The sequence below is a fragment of the Marmota marmota genome, unplaced genomic scaffold, assembly GCF_001458135.2.
Source record: "Marmota marmota marmota unplaced genomic scaffold, marMar, whole genome shotgun sequence".
In the NCBI taxonomy this organism is placed as follows: Eukaryota; Metazoa; Chordata; class Mammalia; order Rodentia; family Sciuridae; genus Marmota; species Marmota marmota.
In genome coordinates this window covers 49,640,554-49,666,577 of record NW_025999968.1, presented here as the reverse complement: position 1 = coordinate 49,666,577, position 26,024 = coordinate 49,640,554, and the positions used below count along the sequence as shown (strand labels likewise).

General features: G+C 38.4%; 1 protein-coding gene across 2 annotated transcripts in view; it reads right to left on the bottom strand.

Annotated features, from left to right (window-relative positions):
- Positions 1-26,024, bottom strand: part of Map3k7cl (MAP3K7 C-terminal like) — a 60,475-nt gene that overhangs the window by 12,405 nt on the left and 22,046 nt on the right. Inside the window, exons 1-3 of one of the 2 annotated variants that reach the window (XM_015478686.2) lie at positions 25,629-25,937; positions 23,844-23,952; positions 10,461-10,522 (exon numbers count right to left, since the gene is read on the bottom strand). In XM_015478686.2, coding sequence (XP_015334172.1) covers positions 10,461-10,522; positions 23,844-23,913 — 132 coding nt within the window. In that variant the 5' untranslated portion in view covers positions 23,914-23,952; positions 25,629-25,937. Of the gene's footprint in view, positions 1-10,460; positions 10,523-23,843; positions 23,953-25,628; positions 25,938-26,024 lie in introns of those variants that run through there. The other variant, XM_015478685.2, reaches the window with a different exon arrangement.

Below are 26,024 nucleotides of genomic sequence, written 5' to 3'. Positions count from 1 at the left end.
AAATAAAACCCTGCTGATAACATGAACACAAGAGCGTACATATCATTTCTCCTTTTTTTTCCCATTCATGTCAGAGAGGCCAGCATGGCAACCCTTTCTGAACATACCATGGTAAAACCCTTACTTCTAGAAATTATTTTTAAAGAACTAACTTTCCTAAGTTTATTATTCTAATGTCTATGTTATCTGCATGTGACGGAAAAAACACTCTTTTAAGAATACTAGTTAATTGTCTTTTAAAGAGTTTTTTTGAAATCACCCTTTACAATTATTTATAGAAAAAAGTATATACAATCTGAAAAATATGAGTTCATTGTTAAATAGGCTCTTCAGTCTAATGAATTGTTTACAATAGTCTATATGTGTAAGCCATGTACCTGATGAGGTCCTGTTCTGATTTTATATTAGTAAATTGAGAACTAGCGAATTTCTTACTGTTTGCTTCTCTCACATTCTTCAAGGACACATATTTCAAAGGATGAAATACAAATTCAATAAAATTTATCATCTGATTGATTTAAAAAAAATGACCCTCCCTATTTACCATGAGGTCTCTGAGTAAAAATGTTCTAAAGGAAATAAGATTCTAAATAACTATGCACATGTTGAATTATCATACTGAACCCCCCGTTAATAGGAACAATTAACACATGTCAATCACAAATTAAATTTAAAAAGAGAAAAAGAGTTGGATCAATTTTACTTTCATGTGAAATCTGTCTTGCCTGAGACATAAAAATATATGGTGGCACATGCCTGTAATCCCAGCGGCTTGCGAAGCTGAGACAGGAGGATCTCAAGTTCAAAGCCAGCCTCAGCAGTGCTGAGGTATTAAGCAACTCAGTAAGACCCAGTCTCTAAATAAAATACAAAATAGGACTGGGGATGTGGCTCAGTGAGTGAATGCCCCTGAGTTCAATTCCCAGTACCTCCCCACCACCAAAAATCACACACCCACACCCACACCCACACACACACACACACACACACACACATAAAATAACACGGGGCTGGGGTTGTAGCTCAGTGGTTGCCTTGCACTTGTGTCACTGGGTTCAATCTTCAGCATCACATAAAAACAAATAAACAAAATAAAGGTACAACTGAAAAAATGTTAAAATATATATGTTTATAATAACAATCTTCTGTGTACCATCTTTCCCTGCTGCCCCATGTGCATGCCGGTAGCATAAACTCAGCCTGTTGGAACCATTCTCCCTTTCTATATAGAAATAAATTGAAAAGTAGTGCATAGTAGTACTACAATATAATTCACACCATGAGATGAAGCTGTTGCCAAAGGAATTCAGAACTCCTGGCTCCTCCAGTCTGTGTCCCAGAAATCGCTACCCACTCATCAATTTTCACCTGTTACACTGGCAAATTACCAGGTATAACAGGCAGGGGAATGAAAGCAATGTACCCTGGGCTCACTAGCCAAGCTGTTAAATCATCTGTGCCCTGTTAAAGGATTTGCTTACTGGCAGACATAAAACTACACATCCTATCCTGTCCTGATGACTATCACATAGGCCACACTCAGTTCAAATGAGTTTAGTACATAATTGCCTCCCACAAGTATCCAATCCACAAATGCAGCATAGGAACCTATGTAATAGCCAAAAGATTCGAGAACTCTGTGTAAAGAATCTGCATGCTTAAGAAAATATAGAAGAGAGCAGACATGTAAAGGCAGAAATGTCCTTCACTGCACAAATGAAAAAGGAAAATTGAAAACTAGCCCCCTCACCCTTTGCTTACTACTTTGCAATGCTTTTATTTAAGTGGGAAGTTTAGCTTGTTCATTTTTTTATTGCCACTTTTATTGTAGGGAATCTGAAGATATTATTATATATAAGTAGTGTAATCATGCCGCTAAGGGTACATGAAAATAAGTAGTAAGTATTTCAGGATATTTTCAGTATCCTCATGCACTCTTAGCAGAAATAAGCATGCAACCTATACATAATAATATTTTCAAGATTTACCACAATAAAGTGGCAATTAAAAAGAGCAAGCTATAATTTAATGTGCATTTCCAAGAGCAAAAAGACGGCAGTTATCATTTCAGCCTCTAACCCCTGCAAGCTGTCTTCGCCCAGACCTCCAGACCCTACTATAACTCACCACCACTTTAAGGTTTCCTAATTTTCAAGAAAACATTCAAGAGCAATGTAGATTTCCTTTTTTTTTTTTTTTTGAGCAAGGAAAGAAATTATATTGCAAAACCCACCATAATATTGTAAAATTATCTTACTAGTTTCCAAAGACTGCAGGGGAGGGGAATGAAAAGTTATTGTGTATAGAGTTTCAATTTTACAAGATAAAGTTCTGGAGATTGGTTATATAACAGTGTAAATATACTTAACATTACTGAACTGTCCAACCACAAGAATGGGATCCTAATTAGAATAAGTTATACTCCATGGATATATAATATGTCAAAATACACTCTAGTATCATGTATATCTAAAAAGAACAAATTAAAAAAAAGAAATTATGATAACCACAATCACCAAAAAAGTTACTAAAATGATAAATTTTAGTAAATGGGGGGGTACCACAATTTTTTTTTTAAATGCAAAAAAAAAAAAAATTCTCATCAGATATTTCTGCTGCCCCTGACTCACCTTTGAAGCATTGCTATTTGAAACTCACTGCATCTGTACCCAGACTTTTTCTCTTTCCCAAATTTCTCTCCAGGAAACTTCAAATTCCTCACCCCTTTATATTTATAATCCCAATCCATTCACTGCTAATCAGGAATGTTGATGGCAAATCAAAATGTCCTCTGACCAGCAGAATCTAATGTTCTTAGACGATGAGTAACATTGTTAGACATTCACCCTAGCCCAGAAAACTCAACAGAGAATATGTTTCAACACATAGGATGCTGCTGGGCAAGAGGGCCCACCCATGTAATCCCAGCAACTGAGGGTAGGGGGGACGCTGAGACAGGAAGAGTGCAAGTTCAAGGCCAGCCTGGGCAATTGAGTGAGCTCCTGTCTCAAAATAAAAAATAAAAAGGGCTGGACAAAATGCCAGGGGCTCAGTGGTAAAATGCCCCTGGATTCAATCCCAGTATTATAAACAAAACAGAAACATGATGTTCTCACCCCAACAGGAATTCTGATGAAAAAAAAAAATACTGAGATATTTAGGTTTTATACATAATATAAAAAGTAGAAACAGAATAATGGAAGCGTTATTCTGTGTAACAGCATATTCTCATTGCCTTATGACATAAGGTGTGCATGTGTGTAGTTTCATTAGGTCCAAGACCACAGTGATTCTCTCTTACCTTCTTACATTGGCTCAGGTTAAGCAACAATGTATGACCAACAGTGTTCATTGAAATAAAGTTTCTGCCTGAGAAAATAGATGCCCAAAAGCATGAGAATTGTGTCTCCAGTTTAAAAATGGAGCTACCAGTTGATTTAAGCAACGTGGCATCTAAAGCAACTGGCATTTGTGAGCTGATGAGCTGTGCATACGTTTGTATTAAGTTAAAAACTAAAGAATAGGGGTTGGGGATATAGCTCAGTTGGTAGGGTGCTTGCCTTGCACGCACAAGGGCCTGAGTTCAATCCCCAGTACAAAAAAAAAAAAAAGAATAACAAAAGAATGCCCACAGTGACCAGGTGACAAACATTCATTAACTTTAATTTTAATAAAAGTAACACCTTTTCCATTCTCATTGCTTGACTTGGACTATATTTATTATATTATCCTAGTTAAAATCCCATGCCGACTACGGACAAGCAATAAAGAAACTATTGATGTGATCATTTCTTTTCACAGCAGGAGGAGAAATTTGCCTTGTGAATGAATATTCTCCATTACTATGCTACTTTTTTTAAAAAAAATTATTTCCCACACTTTGGATACATTTATTCCATACTCTGGTTTAAAAAATGAAATGCTGCCTACCGAACAAGAGGAATCCAAAACATACATATTCAAGACACTGATTGGGGCTTGGATGAGGCCAGGCCCCGGGGGGTGGCACTGCCTCTTCACCCTCTTTCTCCCATCTCCGCCTCTCCCCATGGCAGCGTGGGAGGACGATGGAGCTCCAGAAGGGTTTAAATTTCATGGCAGTTTGTGGGAACTGCTACTATCTCTGGTACCCAGCCCAATCACCGGGACCGATTTAACAAGATGAAGTAAGAGAGAAACCGCAGGGTCCTATTCCAAGAATGCCGCCTTGAGCCACACCAGGCATCTCGGCCATCAGTTCACAGCAAGCTCCTCCTGGGTGGATTCCGGCCTTTGGAAAGGGCCCCATGGGAGAGGGCCGGGCCAAGCATCCCTCCGCAAGGGGCAAAGCCGGCTTAAGCGTTTCCGTTTTCTACTTGGCCTCTGCAAATACTACTGGCCCGTCCACTTTAAACATGCAAGAATTTAATTTTCCTATCCCAGCTTCCCACACAGAAGATATATTTAGGAAGCTAAGCATTCTACAGTGGCTGAGCAGACTCTGTGTTTATTTCTTGATTCTCAGGGTTACCTATTTCTGGGGTGAATGGGGGTGTCTGTTTTAAACTTTTTGTATCTTTGGGCTGGGGCTGTAGCTGAGTGGCAGAGTGCTTACCCAGCACTGGGGTGGATCTTTAGCACAGAGTAAGATAAAATAAAATAAAGACATTCTGTCCATCTACAATTACAAAAAAATTTCAAAAATTTTGTTGCATCGAAATGTCTCAAAATTAACAAGCATAGTTTGTTAAAACTAAGAGAAAAACAGTCCAGGCTAATTCCCATCATAAAAATTCTATTATCTTAGAATTTTAAGTATTTTAAGAACTGATATTTCCATAGTATCTACATTATAATCCAAGTAAGCACTACCACTTATAACTTATGCATTATATTACATTAGAATAAAGTATATTTAAATCCTTTTGGTTGATGTAAGCAATGTAAAAGAGGGCAATAACTCAAGAATGTCTTCATGATTTTTCCAATAAGTTGTATCCTAATATCCTAATAACCACTAACTAGGCTTCCCAAAAATAAATTGAAGTTACTACAGTAATGTTCCAAAGTATCTATATGTGTTTTCTGTGTGGTCATAGCAGCCTAATTATGAGATACTTTTCAACATGTGCACGAGAGAGAAAATGTTCGCTATTGTCAGTGCTTATATGAGCCTTTTAGAATTGCATTTCATGTTGAGAATTCTTCATTGTCTACCGTTTTCATTTCCCGATATTCAGCAATGTGTTGATGCAAGACCTAAAAGAAGTTTCTGGAGAGGCTGCTTGGATAACAAGATATTATGGTTCTCAACTGAAGCTATGAAATTGTTTATTTGTGGAGGTGACATCAGTTTCTGGACTTATCAGACTCTGTCTGAGAAAAGGCAAGTTCAGTGTGTACCACAGAGACACCTGTCACTGTCATCTCCGATCAGATGGGAGGACTATAGAGCGTTTGAAGCTATTGCTCAATTTAGCAGGAAAAAAAAATCACATTGTTTTCCAAGTACCTTTCCTTGGTGACAAGAAGAGAGCATCAGAAAACTCTGTGCCTGACTTGAAAATCCAAAGGGAAGCTTGTTTTATTTCACTTTGCACAGATAAAGATAAATTACTTGTTTTAAATATTCCACTCAATCAAAAATTTCACCAGGAAAGGAAATTCATCTAAATTGAGCACTTATTTTGCCAGACTGTGCTAGATCTACTCATTACCATATTTAATTCCCACAACAATGTAAGAAAGATACTGTTATCTCCACTTTGCAGTTAGGAAAAGTAAGGGTTGGCAAGAATAAATAGCATGCCCCAAATCACAAATCTTCTGTGGAGCTGAGATCAAACCCACATCAATCTATGCTAATAACCATGTTTTTTAGAATGTTTATTGTAACTTACTTGATGTCATATCTTTTGCCTGATTATAAAACTATATTCCTCATTTCAATATAATTAATACTACATTATAGCATAGCTTTGGGTCATGATAGCATACTTTTGATCTAAGCAAGAGTTTCCAAACATCATAATATTACCAAGGGGTGAAACAGTCTTACTTTTGACCCAAAACCTGGAACTGTTTAAGGATTCTACCATCTTTCAGTGCAGAGAGAGGTCAGTCATTACTTCTTTTCCAAATAGAAGAAAACTGAAATTTGAAGAAAAGTAAGAATTTTTCATTTATCCCTAAAGGGTACATAGAATTGGGCCTTATTTCTACTAACTGTATGATCTAAAGCTCTACCAAAATACTGTCCTGCATAGGCATAGGAAATTTAGAAATCTAGTCCCAAGAAAGGAATCTGCACAAAGTAAGATTAACCTTCCACCTGCCCTTGGGCAGAGGCCCAAGGCCCACAAGTGAATATTATAAAGAGATGCTCGCTTTAACACCTACCTTACCCTGAGATCTCTTGCCCAACATTTTGCATTAATAGAGACATCAAGAGAAATGTTTGTCACTGCTATTCTTGCACAGGGCTTTTTTTGGCTTTGTGAAAATAGAAGTACCACGAATTACATGCTCAAACATGTCCACATTCTTGGCAAAGCAACAAAAAAATCTTGGGGGTCAAATCGGTGATAAAGTATCTACCAAATGGATATTTTATAGCTACGCTTTATAAATTACCAAGGAATGTGCACTGGATATCAGAAAGTCAGAACAAATTTTACAAGACTGTTCCAGAACTACCATGGCAACCAAATACAAGAAAACCTCCACCTATCAAAGTAATTCGAGCAGCCCATTCATTCCACAAAAAGTATTAAGGAAAAGTGGGGACTAGGAAATTTATTTTAGACCAAAATTTGGCCTCAAGTTTCTCATCTGTAAGTGGACACATAGTAGTTTATGCAATTATTGCAAGGATCAAGTAAGATTGTAATCCCCCCCAAAAAAAAACAAATGCCGAATGTTTTCTTTGATAAAAGGAGGCTGATTCATAGTGGGGGAGGGAGGGGGAGCATGGGAGGAATAGACAAACTCTAGATAGGTCAGAGGGTTTGAGGGGAAGGGAGGGGGCATGGGTTATTAATAATGGTGGAATGTGATGATCATTATTATCCAAAGTACATGTATGAAGATATGAGTTGGTGTGAATATACTGTGTATACAACCAGAGATATGAAAAATTGTGCTCTGTGTATGTAATAAGAATTGTAATGCATTCTGCTCGCATATATAAATAATTTAAAAATTTTAAATAAAAAAAATTACAAAGTATATATATATATGATTATTTGTAGGGAAACACCCTTTACTGAGCAGGCACTCATATACTGGGGGAATTTAAGTTTGAGAGATTGCAGAATGTAGGGCACGCAATAATCTCCTGACAACATCCATTTTTTAATAGGCAAGTTTTTAAGGCTTCAACAGAGGCAATCAAGAGACAGTCCATTCTCAAATAGTGACACCCACAAGGTATTTTATATGCCTTTGCAACCCAACTTTTATTCTTCCATAATGGATTGTGGTAGTAAAAAATTCCAAGAACCATAATTGTGCAGTGAAAGCCCGTGAGACTGCCCATAAAGGCGGCCTTCTTCTTGTAATGGGTTATTCCCTTTGTACACAAAGCATTTTCATTGCTTTCAAAACAGACTTCCTGCTGCAGAATGGCTTAAATGCATGTGCTTAACACAGAAGGAAGAATCTGCTTTTAGGTGTCATTTTTCTGTTAGTTGTTAGTTTTTCTGTCTCAGTCCTTGCTGTCTTGCTTTTTTTTTTTTTTTTTACTCATGCCCCAGAGTGTAGAGTAAAGGTTACAGGCAGCAACTCTAGACAAAGACAAATTTAACCAAGTGTACTAATAACTCAGGGAATGTTTGTAACAAATCCAATCACACCCTTCACTCAATAAACATACACTTATTTAAATGTGTTTAGTTGGAAGGCTGAGAAGGTTCTGTCTGCTAAGGAAAAGGAAAACAAATTCTATATTTAAAGGGGAAAAAAATACAAAGACCTCTGAGCTAGAAAGCATCCTGTCAATTCCCTGCCTCATTAAAGACCAATGAAGATGAAATCATCTCATTGGAGTAAAATAATTAAATAGATTTAATTTCTAATACATGTCAGGTAGAATTAAAGCTATAAAATTCGAATGGACTTAGTGATGCTTTAACAGAAATTTTATCTGGATAATTGTCAGGGGTACTGAGAATCCTGTGGAGAATGTTCCACAGACCAGGGTAAATCATTAAAGCTCCCAATGGGGGGAAAAATGTTTCTTCCAATACAAAAAAAAAGTAAAATTCACAATCCATAATTTGATGTAGGAACAAGATCTTGAATATGCTTTCATTTTTTATTTTCAAAATATGTTTACTTTTATTTTCATCTAATTTCCACGATGATAAATAGCTTTGCAATAATAATATAAAAGGGAAAAGTAGTAAGTGGGGGAAAAGTGTTATTATTTTACAATCCCAACTGCACCAGCAGCAGCTTACAGACTAAGCAAGCAGCATGGCATGCAGTGTGAGCACAGGGAAGCTGAGGAGCTCTCTATGCTGAAAAGAAGAGGACATATTGGTGGAGGGAGGAAGGGAAATCAGATGTCAGGAACCAGGAGAGCTGGGTCAAAGAAGCGTGGGGGACCAAGGAAGAGGGAGATAAGATGACTGACAGCTAGAGAGGAAATTTTAGGGATTAGGAAGCTGTGTTTTGACAGCTGTGTGGTAATCACTGTAACCCTCCCACCTCCTCTGCAATCATCATTTATTCCCCCATGAGAGTACTCTGTTGAACCAATGGGCCGGTAGTAGATTGCTGCCATGCCCAGAACTGCTGGAGACATGACAATGTGGGCTCCTCCCAGAGCCTGAGTTGCTCTGGGTTGGTTTTCAGAGAGCACCCCAGAAGTTGGGACACCATCTCCTCCAACATAACCTAGTTGCTTCCAAGGCTTTTAATGACCCTGTGCACCTGGCAAGGTGATAAGAACTGAAGCAAACAGAAAAGAACACTGTGTTGGGTGGAATATGGGCCCATTCTTGGTTCTTTCTATCTCCACCAAAGTCTGTCCTGGATCAGAAGTCCCAAGCTCAAATGACTTTAGGACACCAGGCACACCCACAATTGGAAAAAACTACTGAGTATAAGATACAGTTTGAGCATCCCTAACCTGAAAATCCCAATGCTCCAAAACCCAAAACTTCTTGAGTGCAGATATAATGTCACCAGTGAAAAATTCCACACTTCATCTCTGTGATAGGTCACAGTCAAAACACAGGTGCACTAAAAACACTGTACAAAACTATCTATCTGCATAAGGTGTATATGAAACCTCAATGAATTTCATGTTTAGAAACGGGTTCCATCCACAAGTATGTTTGTGTATGTATACACACACATATGCAAATATGCATATATATGCAAATGTTTCAAAAAATTTTTTTTAAATCCAAAATACTTCTGTTCCCAAGCATTTTGGATAAGGGATACTCATCCTATAGTACAGCATGTCAGGGTCAGTTGGAAGCTAAAGATTTCAGATCCCTCCCTAGAGGCTTTTAGAATCCATAATTAGGAGGAAAAGGTGGTGGACAAGCAAAACATCTGTGTGAAGAATTTAGGATCTTTATTAGTTTTGCCTAAATGCTCGATGACCAACACCACATAAAAATAAATAAATAAAGATATTATGTCCAACTACAACTAAAAAATATATATTAAAAAAAAATTGCAAACNAAAAAAAAAAAAAAAAAAAAAAAAAACTCTGGTGTATTCAAATGAGAAATCTTTTAAAAGATCATCCGGAAACCATACATACACACAATTTTTTTTTTTTTTGGTACTGGGGATTTAACCCAGGGGTCCTACATCCCCAATCCTATTTATATGTATATATGTATGTATTTTTGAGGCCTCACTAAGTTGCTTAGGATCTCACTAAGTTGCTGTGGCTGGCTTTGAACTTGTGATCCTCCTGCCTCAGCTTCTCAAGTAGCTGGGAATACTAGAGGCGTGCGCCACTGTACCTGGCTACAAATTATTTTTCTTGTGGATCAAACCAAGGTTTTCAGAAGGTTTAATTCACAATGATTATATTCCACTAAAAGTTTTCAGAGAACTGGGGAGGGGCAAGCAGTAGAGCAAGAAAGATTATTTCAAAGTCCTGGAAACCATGACAAATTTTCTTTGCAGAGTTTATTGTTAAATATTAGCCTCAAACAGGGCCAAAATCCTAATGGCCCAGAGAAATCTCATAGCAAAGAGGGGCAGGAACCAATCTCTTTTCCAGATTCCAGAACTCCTGAAAATAGGAGTTTGATTATACTATAAGCATTTGATGTCTGGGTACCTAGCCAGGGTACTCCCTGAGGGCTTCAACCTGATTTCAGAACTCCAGCAATGCAAATATTGAGGACTTGGAAGCTCCCATTCTGTGTTCAAGTCAGTCTTTTGCAATTAGGCCATTCCCCTGCTCACTATCATTTGCAAAACTAAGAAGGAAAGCAGAAAGACTTACCTGCAGCTGCTGGTCTAATTCTGGAAAGACCAAAGGAATAGGGTCTTCAGGAGGTGTATCATCTAAAACATGAAAATAAAATGATTCTTCACTAGAGAGCCTTTATCTCTTAAGCGTCACCCTGCTGGGACCAGCCTTGTAGTGCAATAGTTAAACTGTCACTATCTACTGCTTCAGTTATTTTCATCACTTCAGTGGTGACAGAATGTAAGAGAAATTTTGCTCATTTTATGTACACATAGAAGCATGGAGCGGTTAATTGGACTGACTAAATTTAAAACACACACACACACACACACACACACCCAGGATCCTCCAATATCCTGTCTGGTAACTCTACAATTAATAAGGGCTACTTTGTCTTTCAAAATTCCCACATTAGCCAAAACCAAAACATACGATATGCAGGAAAGTGCTTAACAAGGTGTTAATGAGGTGGCCAGAACAACCTCAATGGGGCAGAACACTCCACTGAAAAACAGAAGCATTAGTTGCACTGAAGCGTCACAAACATTGATGGTTGTGCCCTCTGCTCTTACTACAAGCCAGCACCAACAGGCAGCTCACCAGGAACTCGCTCTGGGTTATAGCAGGTAGGACAGCAAGCCACCCACACACCAGACAGCCCTCCCCACCTGAGGCAGAATCCACAGACTTGTTTCAGGGCAGCTGGAGCCCAGACAGCTGTGGCAACTGTCCTCAGCTGCCCCATCCTCCTTCTCCAGAAGCACTCACATGGACAGACTGGCAATAGACTAGCTAGATCAAAAAAATGCAGTCTCAGGACTGGGGTTGTGGCTCGGCGGTAGAGTGCTCGCCTAGCCCTGGCAAGGCACTGGGTTCCATCACCAACACCACATAAAAATAAATAAATAAAGATATTATGTCCAACTACAACTAAAAAAGAAATATTTAAAAAAATGCAATCTCAGAAGCATCTGAGAAAACCTGCAAGAAATATGGCCTCAAATATCCAAGTCACTGGGGGCTGGAGATGTAGCTCAGTTGGTTAGAGTACATGCCTCAGATGCACAAGGCCTGGGTTCAATCCCCAGTACTGCCAAAAAAAAACCCAAGTTACCCAAGAATGTCTTCAAGAAGAGCCTACTGATCCCACCCTGTTACTAGAGAAGAGCCCCTTGGTAAACAGCACCTCCATCTCTCCAGGTCGACTCTGGCTCTCAGGGGCCATCGTCCATCCTTCTCCAGTACCTACCCCAGTACATGACTATTGAGAATACCACAAAATACAAACTAAAAGAACAATTTTTTTTAAAAAAAGCCATTTTAAATTATGATAAATCAAGGAAAGATAATGGCTCTTTATATTCTCACTAACATAACCAAACTTATTAATAAAAATTGATTGTGTTCTTTTTGAACTAGAGGAAATGATACAGGCTTTATTCAATGAAGAAACAAGTACATTTATGTCAAGAGGGATTCATTCCAGGATTTCCCATTATACCAAATCTGAGGACATTCAAGTCCTTTATAGAATGGAGTAGTATTTATGTATAACTTCAGCACATCCTTCCATATACTTTAGATCATCTCTAAGTTACTTCTAATTCTACAATTAATTGCTGTGTCAATAATGTATAGCTTCTAGACTGTATTGTTTGGGGAATAATGGTGGAGGGAGTATGTACAACTTCAATACAGTTTTTTTAAAAAAAAAAACAACAAAACATTTTCCATTCTCAGTTGAATCTACAGACAAAGAGCTCACAAGTCTAGCAGGCCAATTTTATTCCCTCCCAACTCACTGATAGCACAGCCCAAATAAAATGCAGTACATGAAGTACTCCTAGTTTCTAAGGGAATATGTCTCTTTGGAGACCTGGAAGATACTTACCAGAAAGATCATTTAAACAAAGGCAGTATTAACTTCTGCCAGATACCTCAGGAGTCTTGTCACTTAATAGCATTTGTTCTTTCTTAGTAAAGAGGATAATAATACTCCTGCTTAGAAATGGCTTCAAAGCAAGCAATGCACCACCTCACTTGAATCCATTTTGTACCCACACCTGGGCCAGTCAGTATATGTCCACAGGTTCATTGATGCAACTTAGTTTCACAGAAGACTCAATCCACAGACTCTTGGAATGCTATCTTCCTACCAAGACTAGGAGTGACAAATTCTAGCCAATTGCTGTGGCCTTTTCAATTCACTCCATCACTTGCAGAGAACTGCACAAAAGGCAGAAATATCCACTTGCCACTGCTGACCCATTATAGAAAGAGCCTGCATTATGAAATTTATACTCTGTAAAACCGATTTTGGTCTTAGAGGCATTTAATTTATTTCAGTACAATTTTAAAAACCTAGACACCATGATTATTTTAGCTCATTGGGTCCAAGGCCAGAACAATTTGGCACAGATAATTGAGGACATATTATGTTTTGGCATCCCAACCCTAATAATCACAGACAAGCAGGCACTTGTTGGAAGGAGAAACCACTCTGTAAAGTACAAATGCAGACAGAGAATTCTAGAACTCTAGGAGATATTCAGGAACGGAACTCAGATGCTTCCTGAGACTTAATCCACCTCGCCTTCTGCAATGTCATGCTCCTTCCTGCTTAATTATTAAAAAGGGAGGAAAAATTATTCATTTTTTCTAATGTAGTAACATAGATAGAAAATAACTACTGTGACCCAGGATTAATGAAGTTCAATATTGAATCTATGCCATCATTTATAGTCATACATCAAGGTATATTATATGTGACTGTAAAGATAATTTTCCAGATAAATGAAGGCTTAAGACTGGACTTCTTAAGTTGAAATGAAAGTCTAATTGACTGACATGAAAATAAACATATAATAGATGTTTTGGGAGACAAGCAAAATAAAAACCTTGTGTTAAAGAATGGATCAAGTTGGATTAACCAAAGCAGGAAATGGCAGCGGAAATAAGAAAACCAAAGACAGTTGTAAGGAGACTACCAAGCCTGCAAGCCAACCCTGCATTTCACTGCTCCATGCCATCTGGTTTAGCTGGCATCCCTGCCTGCCAGGAATTTGAGGGCTCGAGAAGCAGCTCACAGAGCTGCCCCAAGTTGATGTGTGGGGTGTTTACTTTTAAACCGTAGCTGTCTTCTTTGACTGGTTTTAAAAATAGGCAAATATTCTAAAAGTGGAATGATGAATCACAGGAATGGGCCAAAAGGAAAGAAGGAAAATGACTCAGTTAGACGAGTAGCACAGCTGTTCCACAAACATTTGGCCGAATCATTGTAAAACATTTTGACAGTGATACTGGATCAGAGTTCCTGAGAGCAGTTAAGTTTGTTTTGACAATTCCAGAAGCACGAAGTAGTCTGTACAGTAGCTATACCGAAAGACCCCCTGGGATGTTTAGCTTAAAAACAACAAGAAAGAAAGAAGGTTGCTAGATGTGTTTATAATAGAACAAATCATAGTGCAAGTATGTTTTTTATTAAAATTTATCTTACTCAAAGGTTATAGAGTGTCTGTTATGTGCAAAGCAGGGACTTAGACTCTATGCTAAAATGGTAAATTACCTTATATTTTTCAATGCATTAAGGAAGCAATTGGAAAGCACCTCATTCAAAACAACAATGTAGGTTTAATGGACCAAGCAAAATGTATCCTAAGAGATTTTTTAGAGGATGAAATATTAAAGAAAGAATTAAAGAGGAATTTTTAAAATAAGCAGATGTCCACTGCTTATTTGGCAAACACTGTGTGACTAAGCCAATGGTCCTTAAGATAGAACTTTCTTGTTGGTATCCCAACCATTATAACATACCATAGTACATTCTATGATGGGCTCGTCTCAGCATCTACCAAGCAGCTGTTGGGTTGCTTCCGTGGTGATTCTGTCTTCAGATTCCCTTAAACTGTCTTCTCTTTGTTTCTCCATGGAATGGATAAAGAGGACACACTGACTCTGTGATCCAAATCCTCACTGCCATGCCATCTGAGTTATTAGAGAATGCCGAAGCTGAGAGGAAGCAAGCAATCCTCTGGCCCAGTCCTCTCAAAGCAAAGCTAAGGACAAAGACTCAAAGGGAAAAGAGCCCCCCAAGACTTCATGATTGGTGGCCATGTGAGATGAAGGGGTATCTCCCCTCCCAGGATTCTTTTTAACACTCTACTCTGCTTTTCTTCACTTTCTGGCCCATGGATTCCCAGGCTTATATTTCATGAACCCCTGAAAATTATCCCCCAGTATTTGGAATCATGCCTCGGAGCATCCAGCTTTTTATTTAGCTAGGGAAGATGATTCAAAAACAATTACTGTACATCAATAACATCTCTTTATGAGATAGAACATTTTAATGCCCAAATCATAAGAATCTTGGAATAAAGGAGCATCCATTCTGGATAAATTGATTGTGGACATGAGCAAACATACCCTAAAACAACCTCACTGTCATGCCCTTTTTATTTTTGTTTTATGAGAGAAGAAAACTTCATCAAAGTCTGACTTGGTCTACAACAAGTGTTTGAGAACCACTGTTCTAAACAATATCTTGATTGGACAATATCTTGATTTAACTTTGGGATTGGTTACCTCCCTCTCCCACTGTGCTCATCAGCATAGACATAATTGGAGTCTCAATTGGGAAATTCCAGTTTAGGTTGACACACAGAAGAGACTGTACCAGGAGAGGGAGAAGCCATGCCCAGAAGACAGACCCCTGCCCACTCCACTCCCCAACTAGAATGCAAGAGATGGCCCTGCTCGGGATCCTCTGAAGATGCCTCTATTTCCTGCAGTCAGAGCCAGCTTCATGCACACATGACCGGCAATTACACAGACCACTTTGCCCACAAGGGACCCCATGCTTGTGTTAATGCTCTGTTATAATGTCTTGAATTTTTGTAATTTTTGAATGAGGAGCCCTGCATTTTCATCTTGCTCTGAGCCCCACAAAGTATGTAACTGGTCTTGCCTGCAGAATGACCTCTGAGTCCCGGTGTTCTAGAGACTGCCCTGCAGGGCACCAGGGACAAACTGTTGATTTAAAGGCAGATAAATGGGGTTCTGAGGCTAACCCTGGGAAGTGTCTGCCAGTGAAGCTCCCAACCACTAAAGACACAGTCAACAGGAACAACATTCAGTAAGTAGGACAGTATTTCGAGTTGGTCACTTTTTAATTGGTGAATGTGAATTGTCAACATAATTTCTTTGAGGCAATTTTGTCCTCTGAAAAATAGGCAGAGTATTTAATTTATCTCAGAGACTTGTTATTGATGTCAATCACTTAGCCTGAAGCCTGGCACCTAGGAAATAATCAGTAATAATAATGGATGCTTCATGAAGTTTATTTTCCATTCCTTGCACCATAAATCCAACCAAAGGTAATGTAAAATTAAGGCAGTTGTGTGTCCATGTATATGTGTTTGTGGAGGTAGTATTTGGGAGTGTTACTGTTTATCATCTGAATAGTATGAAAAGAACACCTTGGTCAAGACCTCTGACTCTACTTACTTCTCTCTTGACAGTTGGAGATTTCCCTGGTACAGCCATTACCTCGGAGCTTATGGATTTACTCTTTTCATCTAAATCAGAAGTTGAAAAGTTATTTTCCTATCAAAGCAAACACTGTCTTTAGAAAATATTGTAAAAAAATTTAACTAATACATAAAAGGCCTTGAGTACTTTTATTCCAAATCCAAACTGAGATTGATATTTTATTTTTAGAAATAAAAAAAATGATAGACAGCTGTCAACACACATTTCTAATACATCAAAAAACTTATAAAACTTTTTTTAGATACCTATGTTCTTGATAGATCATCACACAGTTTTGAGCCACATCAAAAGCTTTTTAAAACTTTGCTTTCTACTGATTAAATATTAGAGATGTGAATTCTTTAATGTACATTGGATTTTCAGGGCCACAAAATGAAAAAAAATATAGGTATAGAGATGGATATGGATGTGAAAACAGAGATGGATAGAGGTAGAGATTTGGTATGACCCCCCCCCCCCAGGAAATTATCAATTCTTTACCATTAATAGACACCATATTACCCTAACCAGTACTTAAAATGATCAGGCAAGCAAGATCATGCATCAGTGGACTCAAAAACATTTTTCTACAATGGAAGACTTGATTGAGTTGAAGAACACATTTTATATTTCTTAGAAACACTCATCTATTCACTATTGTAGCTATCACTTATGAATCTCATTATTTCAGCCTTTTATCAGAATATTTTGACTGACTTAGCTTATACTCCTTCAAAAACATTTGCTCCAAAAAGAGACTCTTGGGAGCTGGGGTTGTGGCTCAGTGGCAGAGCACTCGCCTTGCACGTGCAAGGCCCTGGTTTCGATCCTCAGCACCACGTAAAAATAAATAAAATAAAGTTTTTGTGTCCAACTACAACTACAAAAAATAAATATTAAAAAAAAGAAAAGACTCTTGGACATAGAGTCAGCCCTCTGCATTCATAGATTCCACATCTATTGATTCAACCAATTATGGATCAAAAATATTGGAGAAAAAATATTACATCTCTACTGAATGTGTAGAGACTATTTTGCTGGTCATTACTCTCTAATCAATACAGTATAACAGCTGTTTTTATAGCATTGACATTGTGTTAGATATTATAAGTTCTCTTAAAATGATTTATAGTATTCAGGTGGATGTACATAGATTATGTGCAAATGTTACATCATTTTACATGAAGGACTTGAGCATCAACAAGGAGGCCTGGAACCAATGCTGTCAGAAACCTCGGGATGACTGTATATGTGTTGTGCATCACACGACTAAGTAAAACTTTACCTCTTTTTCCTCTTTCCTACAGCAGCATACGAGAAGCAACCTTTCTTCACCATCACCCGGGACCACAGGAGAGTTATCTGCTGTCAGGGACACACAGGCTTTTCTTACTATATGGGTAGTGGAGTAAAAGTAGCCCGAGGGCCTGGCTTTGAAATCCTAGTACTATTTATTAACTACTTGATTTGAGATTACTTAATCCCCCTAGCCAACACTTGCACATTTATTAAATGCACATGACAACACCTTCCTGCAGGGTTGTTGCCAGGATTAAATTGAGGAGATGACACAAGTAAAAGCACCTGGTGCTCAATCAACACTCTCTTTCTGGCCTTTCTTTACAACCTTAAGCAACAGTCACAAACCAGTAAGTCCCAAAGAATCTTCATTGATAATAATGATCTCCAAATGGCCACATTGTACTACTGATTTTGTAAGTTTTCAATAAACTTCTAGTGTGTTTCCCAACTTTGTGCTCCCTGCAGGATGCAAATGTAGGAGAAACCCCCTCTCACCCAGCCTTGAGGAACTTTCTTCTGAATTTGGTCACCGGGTTCTGGGGCAGCTTTAAACACAGACTCAGGCTGGCACAGATGAATCGAGAGAGTTCAAAACGTCTGTCCTAACTCCTGACTCCTCTTAATGCCATCCTTATCAAGTTGCCTGGTATCTAGTGGGATTTATCATTTAACTTCCTACTGAATGGGTATGAAAAACAAAGAAAGAACAAAACACGGAGAGAGATAAAAAGGTAAACCTCAATATTTACTTATAGTTTAAGTGTAGATGAGGTTCTCTAGAGTCTTTCCAAAGAAGAAGGATTAAGAATCTGGAGAGAAGAGAGTACCAGAAGTATTTGGGCTCTAAGGATAGGGAAAATCATACCCAAGTTAGGGAAAGTTGAAGAAAGGAGACAATGACCCTCAGTTTTACTAAGAGCCAGTTTCACACATGTACACAAAAAACAACCACACCATTCCCAACTTGTTAAATTATGTTCAAGGTGAATATTTCAGCTACTCCACAAAATTCTTACTTCCATCCCCATATTTGCAGAGAAAATTATATTGTCTTAAAAAGATACCAAAGAAATGGGTCCTGAATTTTTTCAACTAAATGACATATGATTAATTTGTGCCCAGACATGAAAAATTCTAATGCTTGAAAGACTTTAAAAAAAAAAAATGTTAGCAGCTATCAGCTTGGGCTGAAACTGGTGTCCTTGACTCTTTCTAAATAAAAACTAAAAACAAAAAAGAAAGAATGCTCCAAAGTCTAATTTTACATGAGAGTGTGCCAGATTTTAGCTCAGCTGGAGAAAAAGAAAATTCTCAAGTAATTAACATGAAATCCTAACGTCTGGGTGGACAGCTCTAAACTTTCTTAATTGGAGAAGAGCCCGTGATTCTCTAATAACCCAAGAGGTAGGATTCATACTTCTCTTCTGCATATTTTTATTGAGAAAATTAACTCCATAAAGAATGTAGATTAGAAAGTTAACTCTTTGGGATTCCTCATTTAGAAGTAATAAGGATCTTTTCATTTTCTTATTAAAGACAGGCATCTCTGTTTCCAGGAATTACAATTAGCTAAGTATCTTTTCATGAAGGGCTCTGACGGTAAGATCATAAGATAGATGATAGATAGATAGATTTTTTTTTTAATTTTTACACCAAAACCTTGCTTCCTTTATTTAAACTCCTGGAATTCCATGGTCTATTTGAAGTCTGTGGCTTGTTCTGCTTTCAATGAACAATGACCAACTAATACCCATCCACCAAGGGCAGTCTGTCCATCACCCAGTTCTGTCAACACTTTCTTCAAAACATACTATGAATTCAGTCATCCTATTCCATTCTTAAATCCAGATTCTCATCACTTGTCTCTCTGTACCATTATACAAGGCCTCTTCCATTCTCTCATCTCTCCACATCCTGAACTATTCCACCAAATTTTTACCATTATCATCATCTTAGTCTTTTGCTTAAGGACTTTTGAAATGCACTTGTTTCTGGTCGAGTACAGACTCTTTTGCTGAACTTTCATTAACTTTAGTCTGTTGCTCAATAATTCCAGTCTATTGCTATTTAAATAACATTCCCCACATTGAGCCACATTGCCTGGCTCAAGACAGGACTAGGTAGGAAGCATGATGTTATTCTACAGTTCAGACTTCTACTCCAATGACTATTCACTATTGTTATTTTCTGGATATACCATGCTCTTCTTGACTTTTAGATTTGGTTCATGCTTTCTATTTGGAGAAGATATGTACCCCCTTTTTTTATACCTGGAATCCAGAAATGACACCTTTCCTGCATTGCCTTTCTATAACTTACTTGCCTTTAAGTCAGGTTTGGTTATTACATTTTCCAAGAAGCTGTTGCCAACATGGACTTTTTTCCAAATATCTTTGCCTTATAAAGCTCATGAGAGGGATCATGCTGTACCCTTCTTTGTGCATCCCATTACCTTTGGCAGAGAGTTGGAAACACAGAAACTAAATAAAGGTCAGTTAATGATCAGAGAAGGAGCAGGACACTCACAATCCACGAACAAAATAACTAGTCCCTAAATAACTACAGCCCATTTGCACTATAAAATCTACCTTGAGGGCTGGGGATGTGGCTCAAGCGGTAGTGTGCTCACCTGGCATGCGTGTGACCCAGGTTCCATCCTCAGCACCACATACAAACAAAGATGTTGTGCCCGCCAAAAAACTAAAAAATAAAATATTAAAAATTCAAAAACAAAAAAAATTTACCTTGAGCCATGCATGTAATCCCAGTGGCTCAGGAGGTGAGGCAGGAGGATCACAAGTTCAAAGCCAGCCTCAGCAGCTTAGCAAGGCCCTAAGCAACTTGGCAAGACCCTGACTCAAAAATAAAACACAAAAAGGGCTGGGGTTGTGGTTAAGCATCCCTGGGCTTGGGGTGGGGGAGCTACCCTGACGTCAAGTATGAGATGTAGGTGGGATATACAACTACTTATTAGTTTACATTTGCCTTAACACTACAAAATCAATTATCACAATTATGAAGAAGACTTGAATGCTTAATTTGCATCAAGTAATTTGCTAAATATTTAACCTATATGGTATCATTTCATTCTTATAATAATCCTGTTACTATTATAAACATCTTATGGAAAACTGAATCCCAGCAAGTTTGAATCCAAGATCACACAAATAATGATGGAGATGGTCTAGAAATTATGAATCTCCAACTCCAAAGCCCTATGTCTTTAACTTCTATAATAAATCATCTCAGAAATACGTGCAAAACAACAACAACAAAAAGACCTAAAATAACTGAAAGGTCAGGTTCATAAGAAAAAAACATCTCAATATTTATAAGCAAAGATGTCTCTTTTTTCATGAACTCTGTTTATTCATCAATAAATAAATTCAACAATAAGGAATTACCTCCAAAATTCACCTTAGCTTCCCATTTACTATTAAGCTCTTGGATGTTTTTCCCCTAAATGTGTGGTCTGAAAGCCACAAGCACTGGAATTCAAAAGGCACGCACAGCTTGCATGACCACAAGTGTCTGTGTGACACCCTACATGCTCCTTATTCAAGAATTTGAAGGGAGTGTCCCCAAATATCTGCAAAGCATCTTTTTGTACACTCACAACTTATGTGCATGGAAAAGTTCAGAGTTCTGGCCCTTACTAGTCTTTGAAATCTTGCATTTATGGCATGTATAAACACAGGAGGAGACATTTCTTTTTCTTTGTAAAGAAGTAATGAATCTCCTGAATTGGAATATACAAGACCTTTGAACATGCATTTTTAAACTTTTTTTTGTTCTAATTAGTCATACATGATAGTAGAATGCACTTTGACACAGCATACATAAATGCAATATAACTTCTTATTCTTCTGGTTACACATGATGTAGAATCACACAGGTTGTGTAATCATATATGTATATAGAGTAATAATACCCAATTCATTCTACTGTTCTTCTTACCCCCATACCCCTCCTATCTGCCTAATCCAGAGTACTTCTATTCTTCCATAGTCCCCATACCCTTATTGTGAATTAGTATCTGCATATCAGAGAAAACATTCAGCTCTCAGATAAACACTTCAGCCGGGCCAGAGTTGAGAAATACTGAGCCTCAGCTCCTGCCTTAGATTTTCTCTGTAGGTGCCCTTCCTAGAGATAAGGAGACATATTAATCATAAAATAAAAAGTTGATTTTTCCATGTTCATCATAAGCCTTCATACACATCTTTTTATGAGGCTCAAGGACAGGCATTACTTACAATAAATTATAACCCCTTTTGAAACTACCTATTAAAAACATGAATTTTAAAAGTGAGCATTCTTAGATAAAGAAATACGAAATATATACATAAGGAAGTTTTATTCAGTCATAAAGAAAAATGAAATTGTATCATTTGCAGGAAAATGAATGGAACTCGTAGACATTACATTAAGCAAAATAAGCCAAACTCAGAAGGTCAGGGGTCGTTTTCCCTCTTATGTGGAAGCTAGAGAAGAAAAAGGAAAAGAAAAGTAGAGGGGGCAGATCTCATGAAAATCAAAGGGCGATCAGTAAACTAGAAGAAAAGGACAGCAGGGAGGGGGAAGGGAGGGAAAATACTAGAGATTGATGTTGGCCAGATTTTATTGTTACATTATGTGCATGCACAAATATGCAAGAACAAATTATACCATTATGTACAACTATATTGCACAAATTAAAAATAAGAGTAATGGCAAAAAAAAATGGGCATTCCTGAGATGTTTAAAAGAAAACACAGAGATTGGAACAAAGCAATTTGAATTCATTGATGAAAATCATGAGAGCTTCCCATCAGGGACCAAAAGAGTTCAAAGACTATGGAAAATAAATTATATTTTGTACTTCAGGAAGATTTCATTCATGCAGCCCAAATATCAAGATTCACTTTATATGGCTCTCTTCTGATTAGTGCATTTATTTTCTGGTCCAAAATGATGATGTAATAACATCAATTGGGATTTAAGCAAGTCTTATATTCTGAAATTTTATTTAAAAGACTATTCATTATGACAGAGCTTCTTCTTTTCATACAGGACATGAGCAGAAGAAAGAAACCATGCAGTTCCTTCCTTTGTGGGTTGTGAATTTGGATGCATCTATCTTGAGAGCTACTCACTTACACACTGACTTTCCCTGAAATCTTGGATTTATGAAATGCGTTTAAAACTGAAAGGGTTTTTCTTTTTTCAATTAGAGAAGGAACAGGGAATAATGAAGAATTTGGACATGTGAGTCTAAGGACCTGAATTTAGAATTCTATTACTTTTGAACAGAGTGGTCTCTAGGTCCCAGTCTCTGTTTCTATAAATATTGTTCATACCTTCATCACACGGTTCTTTTAGGAACTGGAAATAATAAAAGTGAATCCAAATACAAAAGAGAAGTGCAACTAATGGCAGCTGTCACTTCTGTATTAGGTTGGATTAATTCACCTACTGGGCGGGTTTCTCTCCACCACTGTTTAATATAGAGTTACCCCAGAGTGGGGACATCCTACAACAGCAAGTCACGGGAAGAATTCTGGAAAAACAGATCACAAAGAGTCAAGGCATTCCCCTCCCCATTCTGCAATTTGCCCTCCATTGCAGACCACATGGTCCGGAAACTCCAGGGTAGATGTGTCACTTACATAATCACCTGGTATAGTAACCCCAAGAATGCATTGACTGTGTCACATCAGAATTCACAGAGCCCAGCTCCTTGCTTCACATTATTTTGGAAAGATCCTGTCCCTTTTCAATCATTAATTTTTAAAGCATCACACTCACATAGTATTGCAGGGAGAGAAAGAGAGAATCAGTCCTCAAAAGACCCCTAGTTTAAACGGTAATGCTGTTTGAACATGTGTTTTAGCAGGTGGTGTTAAGATAAGAACAATGGCCAATGCCAGTGGAGGAGAGCCAAGCCTTCCTTTCCTCGCCGCTGTGACCTCCCACCACATGAGGTCCCTCGTTCAAAGGTGGTGCAATTCAATATGTGTGTTAAGAGGTCACTGAGGGGAGCCATGACGAAGGGCTCTAAGTATGGCAACCTCACCTCAGACCTTACTATTTCCAGAGGCCCCGCCTCACCTGCCCCATTCATCACTCCTGCTGAGGTCTGTTTGTTTAGCCGGAAGTGTGGGAGCACCAGCAAGAAACCAGTGAGAAACCACTTCAAACTCAGGCTTCAACAAATGTTGCTGGAACCGGGACAGTGATATTTTTACATTACCTAACCAACTGCCAGCTCTTAATCAACATTTCCTCGTGCAGTTTTAACAATGACACACTCTGCTATCCTTAGGAATGGTTTTTATCTCCATGAATCTTACCCTAAAAGAAAGCTAAAAAGGGGAAAGAAAAAAAAAAAGAAGAAGAAATGAACTAAGACAACCACATCAATATGGGGAAAGACGTTGCCCCAGCCATTTCTGGAAGCCACAGCCTAACTGCATGATGGAATACCATATACCTTCTCATCATTAAGTCATGCACACATGCAAATTTAAGCATCCTTGTGGAATTAGAGGAGGTGATGGAAAGGAGGGAATGAGGAAGGCACACACCCCGCCCCCCAGCAGAGCATACCTGGGGCATCATTGAGGCTGAAGGCGATGCGTACTGGCTTATCCGCAGGTACCCTGGCTGTGCTGATCATGTGGGCACCTGAGGCCCGGCCTTCTCCTGGGTCTTCCAGCTGTGAGGACAAAAGAGAGCCCTTGTCACTTTACCCAATATCACGCCTCTGAACGCCCTTGGAAATTAGAGGGGAAAGTTGGTAAACGTCCTTTTCCTATTTCAAAAGTATCCACTTGCTCCATTAAATTTTTTTCTGGCTTATACAGAAATTACTTTAGCAATATACATCTAAAACAAATGAAATGTGGCAAAAATCTCTACCTACATCACTTTTTAAGTATTCCTTCACACTGAAAAGTTCTATTATAGCTGGGCATGGTGACACAAGCCTGTAAACCCAGCTCAGGAGGCTAAGACAGGAGGATCATGAGTTCAAAGCCAGCCTCAGCAAAAAGGGAGGCACTCAGCAACTCAGTGAGACCCTGTTTCTAAATAAATAAATATTTCTGTGCTATAAGAGAATTTAGCCTAAATACACTTTAAACAAAATATTTGATAATTTGGTGTTCAGAGAGACTAAGGAAAGATATTGTTATAAATACACGATATCTTTGTTATTTAGATATTTATATTTAACTTTTCTATTTTTGGTCCTGCTTCCCCTAAACCTTCTACTCTCCTTCTCATGTAGACAGCAAACTAAAAAACCTGAATGATATTTTAAGGAAAATGTCTCTAAAAATGGCAAAATATAAATATCTCTTTAGCCATCCTAGCAAGATTCTGGGAATTGCTGTAGCCAGACATTTTCTCAAAGCAAGGTTTTTGACTCTTTCCCATAACTTTTCTGTATCTAAAAATAGATTTCGGAACACTGAATTTTGTTTTTACAATTACATATAGGTCCAAAGTAAGTGCATATATGCATGTGTAGTTAGACATCCATGTGTTTGGAATCATCTCATCCAGTATATGCAAAGAGAATGCACTTATATTAAACACCTAGTACAGCTTTGGAGAAAAAAAGAAAAAACAGCATCTATCTATCACCCAGTTAGCATCACATTGGGCCCATTCATTTAACACAGATAGCAATACACAAATAAGCACCCTACCCTCCATGTATTATACTTCTAAGCTACAAAGAAACAGTGGCCTGACGCATTGAAGAAAAGGGCAACATAAAGCTACATTTTCTTGCTCAAGATTCCTTCTGTCTTAACTCTGACACATGTCTCTGTGGTTTCTTCTGCTTAGAGTCAAGTACTTTGCTAGCCACCTGTTCCTGGAGAAACAGCACAGACTATCTCAAGTTTAAAGAAATCATCAAAATCCCCAAAAGTTGTAGTTAAAAGAAAAAGTCTTGCTATTGCACATTGTATAATCCCCAGCCGCCTTATCATAATATCAAAGGACAGAAAGCCGCACTCCTTTTTGGGTAAATCTCCCAACAATGTCCTGCAGCAAGAAATAAAGCACAAGAGATGGATATTTACCTCCAGAATTTTGTAAAGAGATCTCTAGTACAGTTTCCAGCTATAGGAAATGGAATTGATAACACAGCTGATTACAACCCCCTCCCCAGCACAACAGAAAACATCTGTCTGCCTGAGATGGATTCTGAGTTCCACACAGCATCTACCACAAAACCCCCTAAACCAACTTGCCTTTCCATCCCACCGCCTCGGGGAACAGGACACTGTGTCCTACTTTCGGCTGTAGACTGTGACCAAGCTTTGGTTAAGGTGCTGGTGCTCTGAGCAGTTTGTTCGCTTTTCACACCTGTCGCCTTACCTCACTTAGTTGAGTGTCTGCACTTGTGTAATCCAGGACCAGCCACTGCCTTGGCCAGTCGCTGCCTTTGTGGAGTGAAGACTCAGTGAGCAACCCAGTTGCACCTGCTGCATAGCAGCCGCTGACACTCTGAGGAGCAGGGACAGCTGTCAGGGCTGCACGCTGCTACCTGCTCTGTCCCAGACCCCAGCGTCCCACGGGACCTCCCTGTTCCGCTTTCCTCCACAACCCCTCTCTCCTTTCCTTGCCTCTCCAACAGCCAGGATGTTGTCATGTTTCTAGAAAAAGCAAGAGCAAAAGAAAACCCTCCTCCTGTCAGAGGCATTGATAAACAGCAAGTTGTGGAGAGTCCAAATGTTTTAATTCATTAGTCCTGGCAAACCTAAAATACAAACA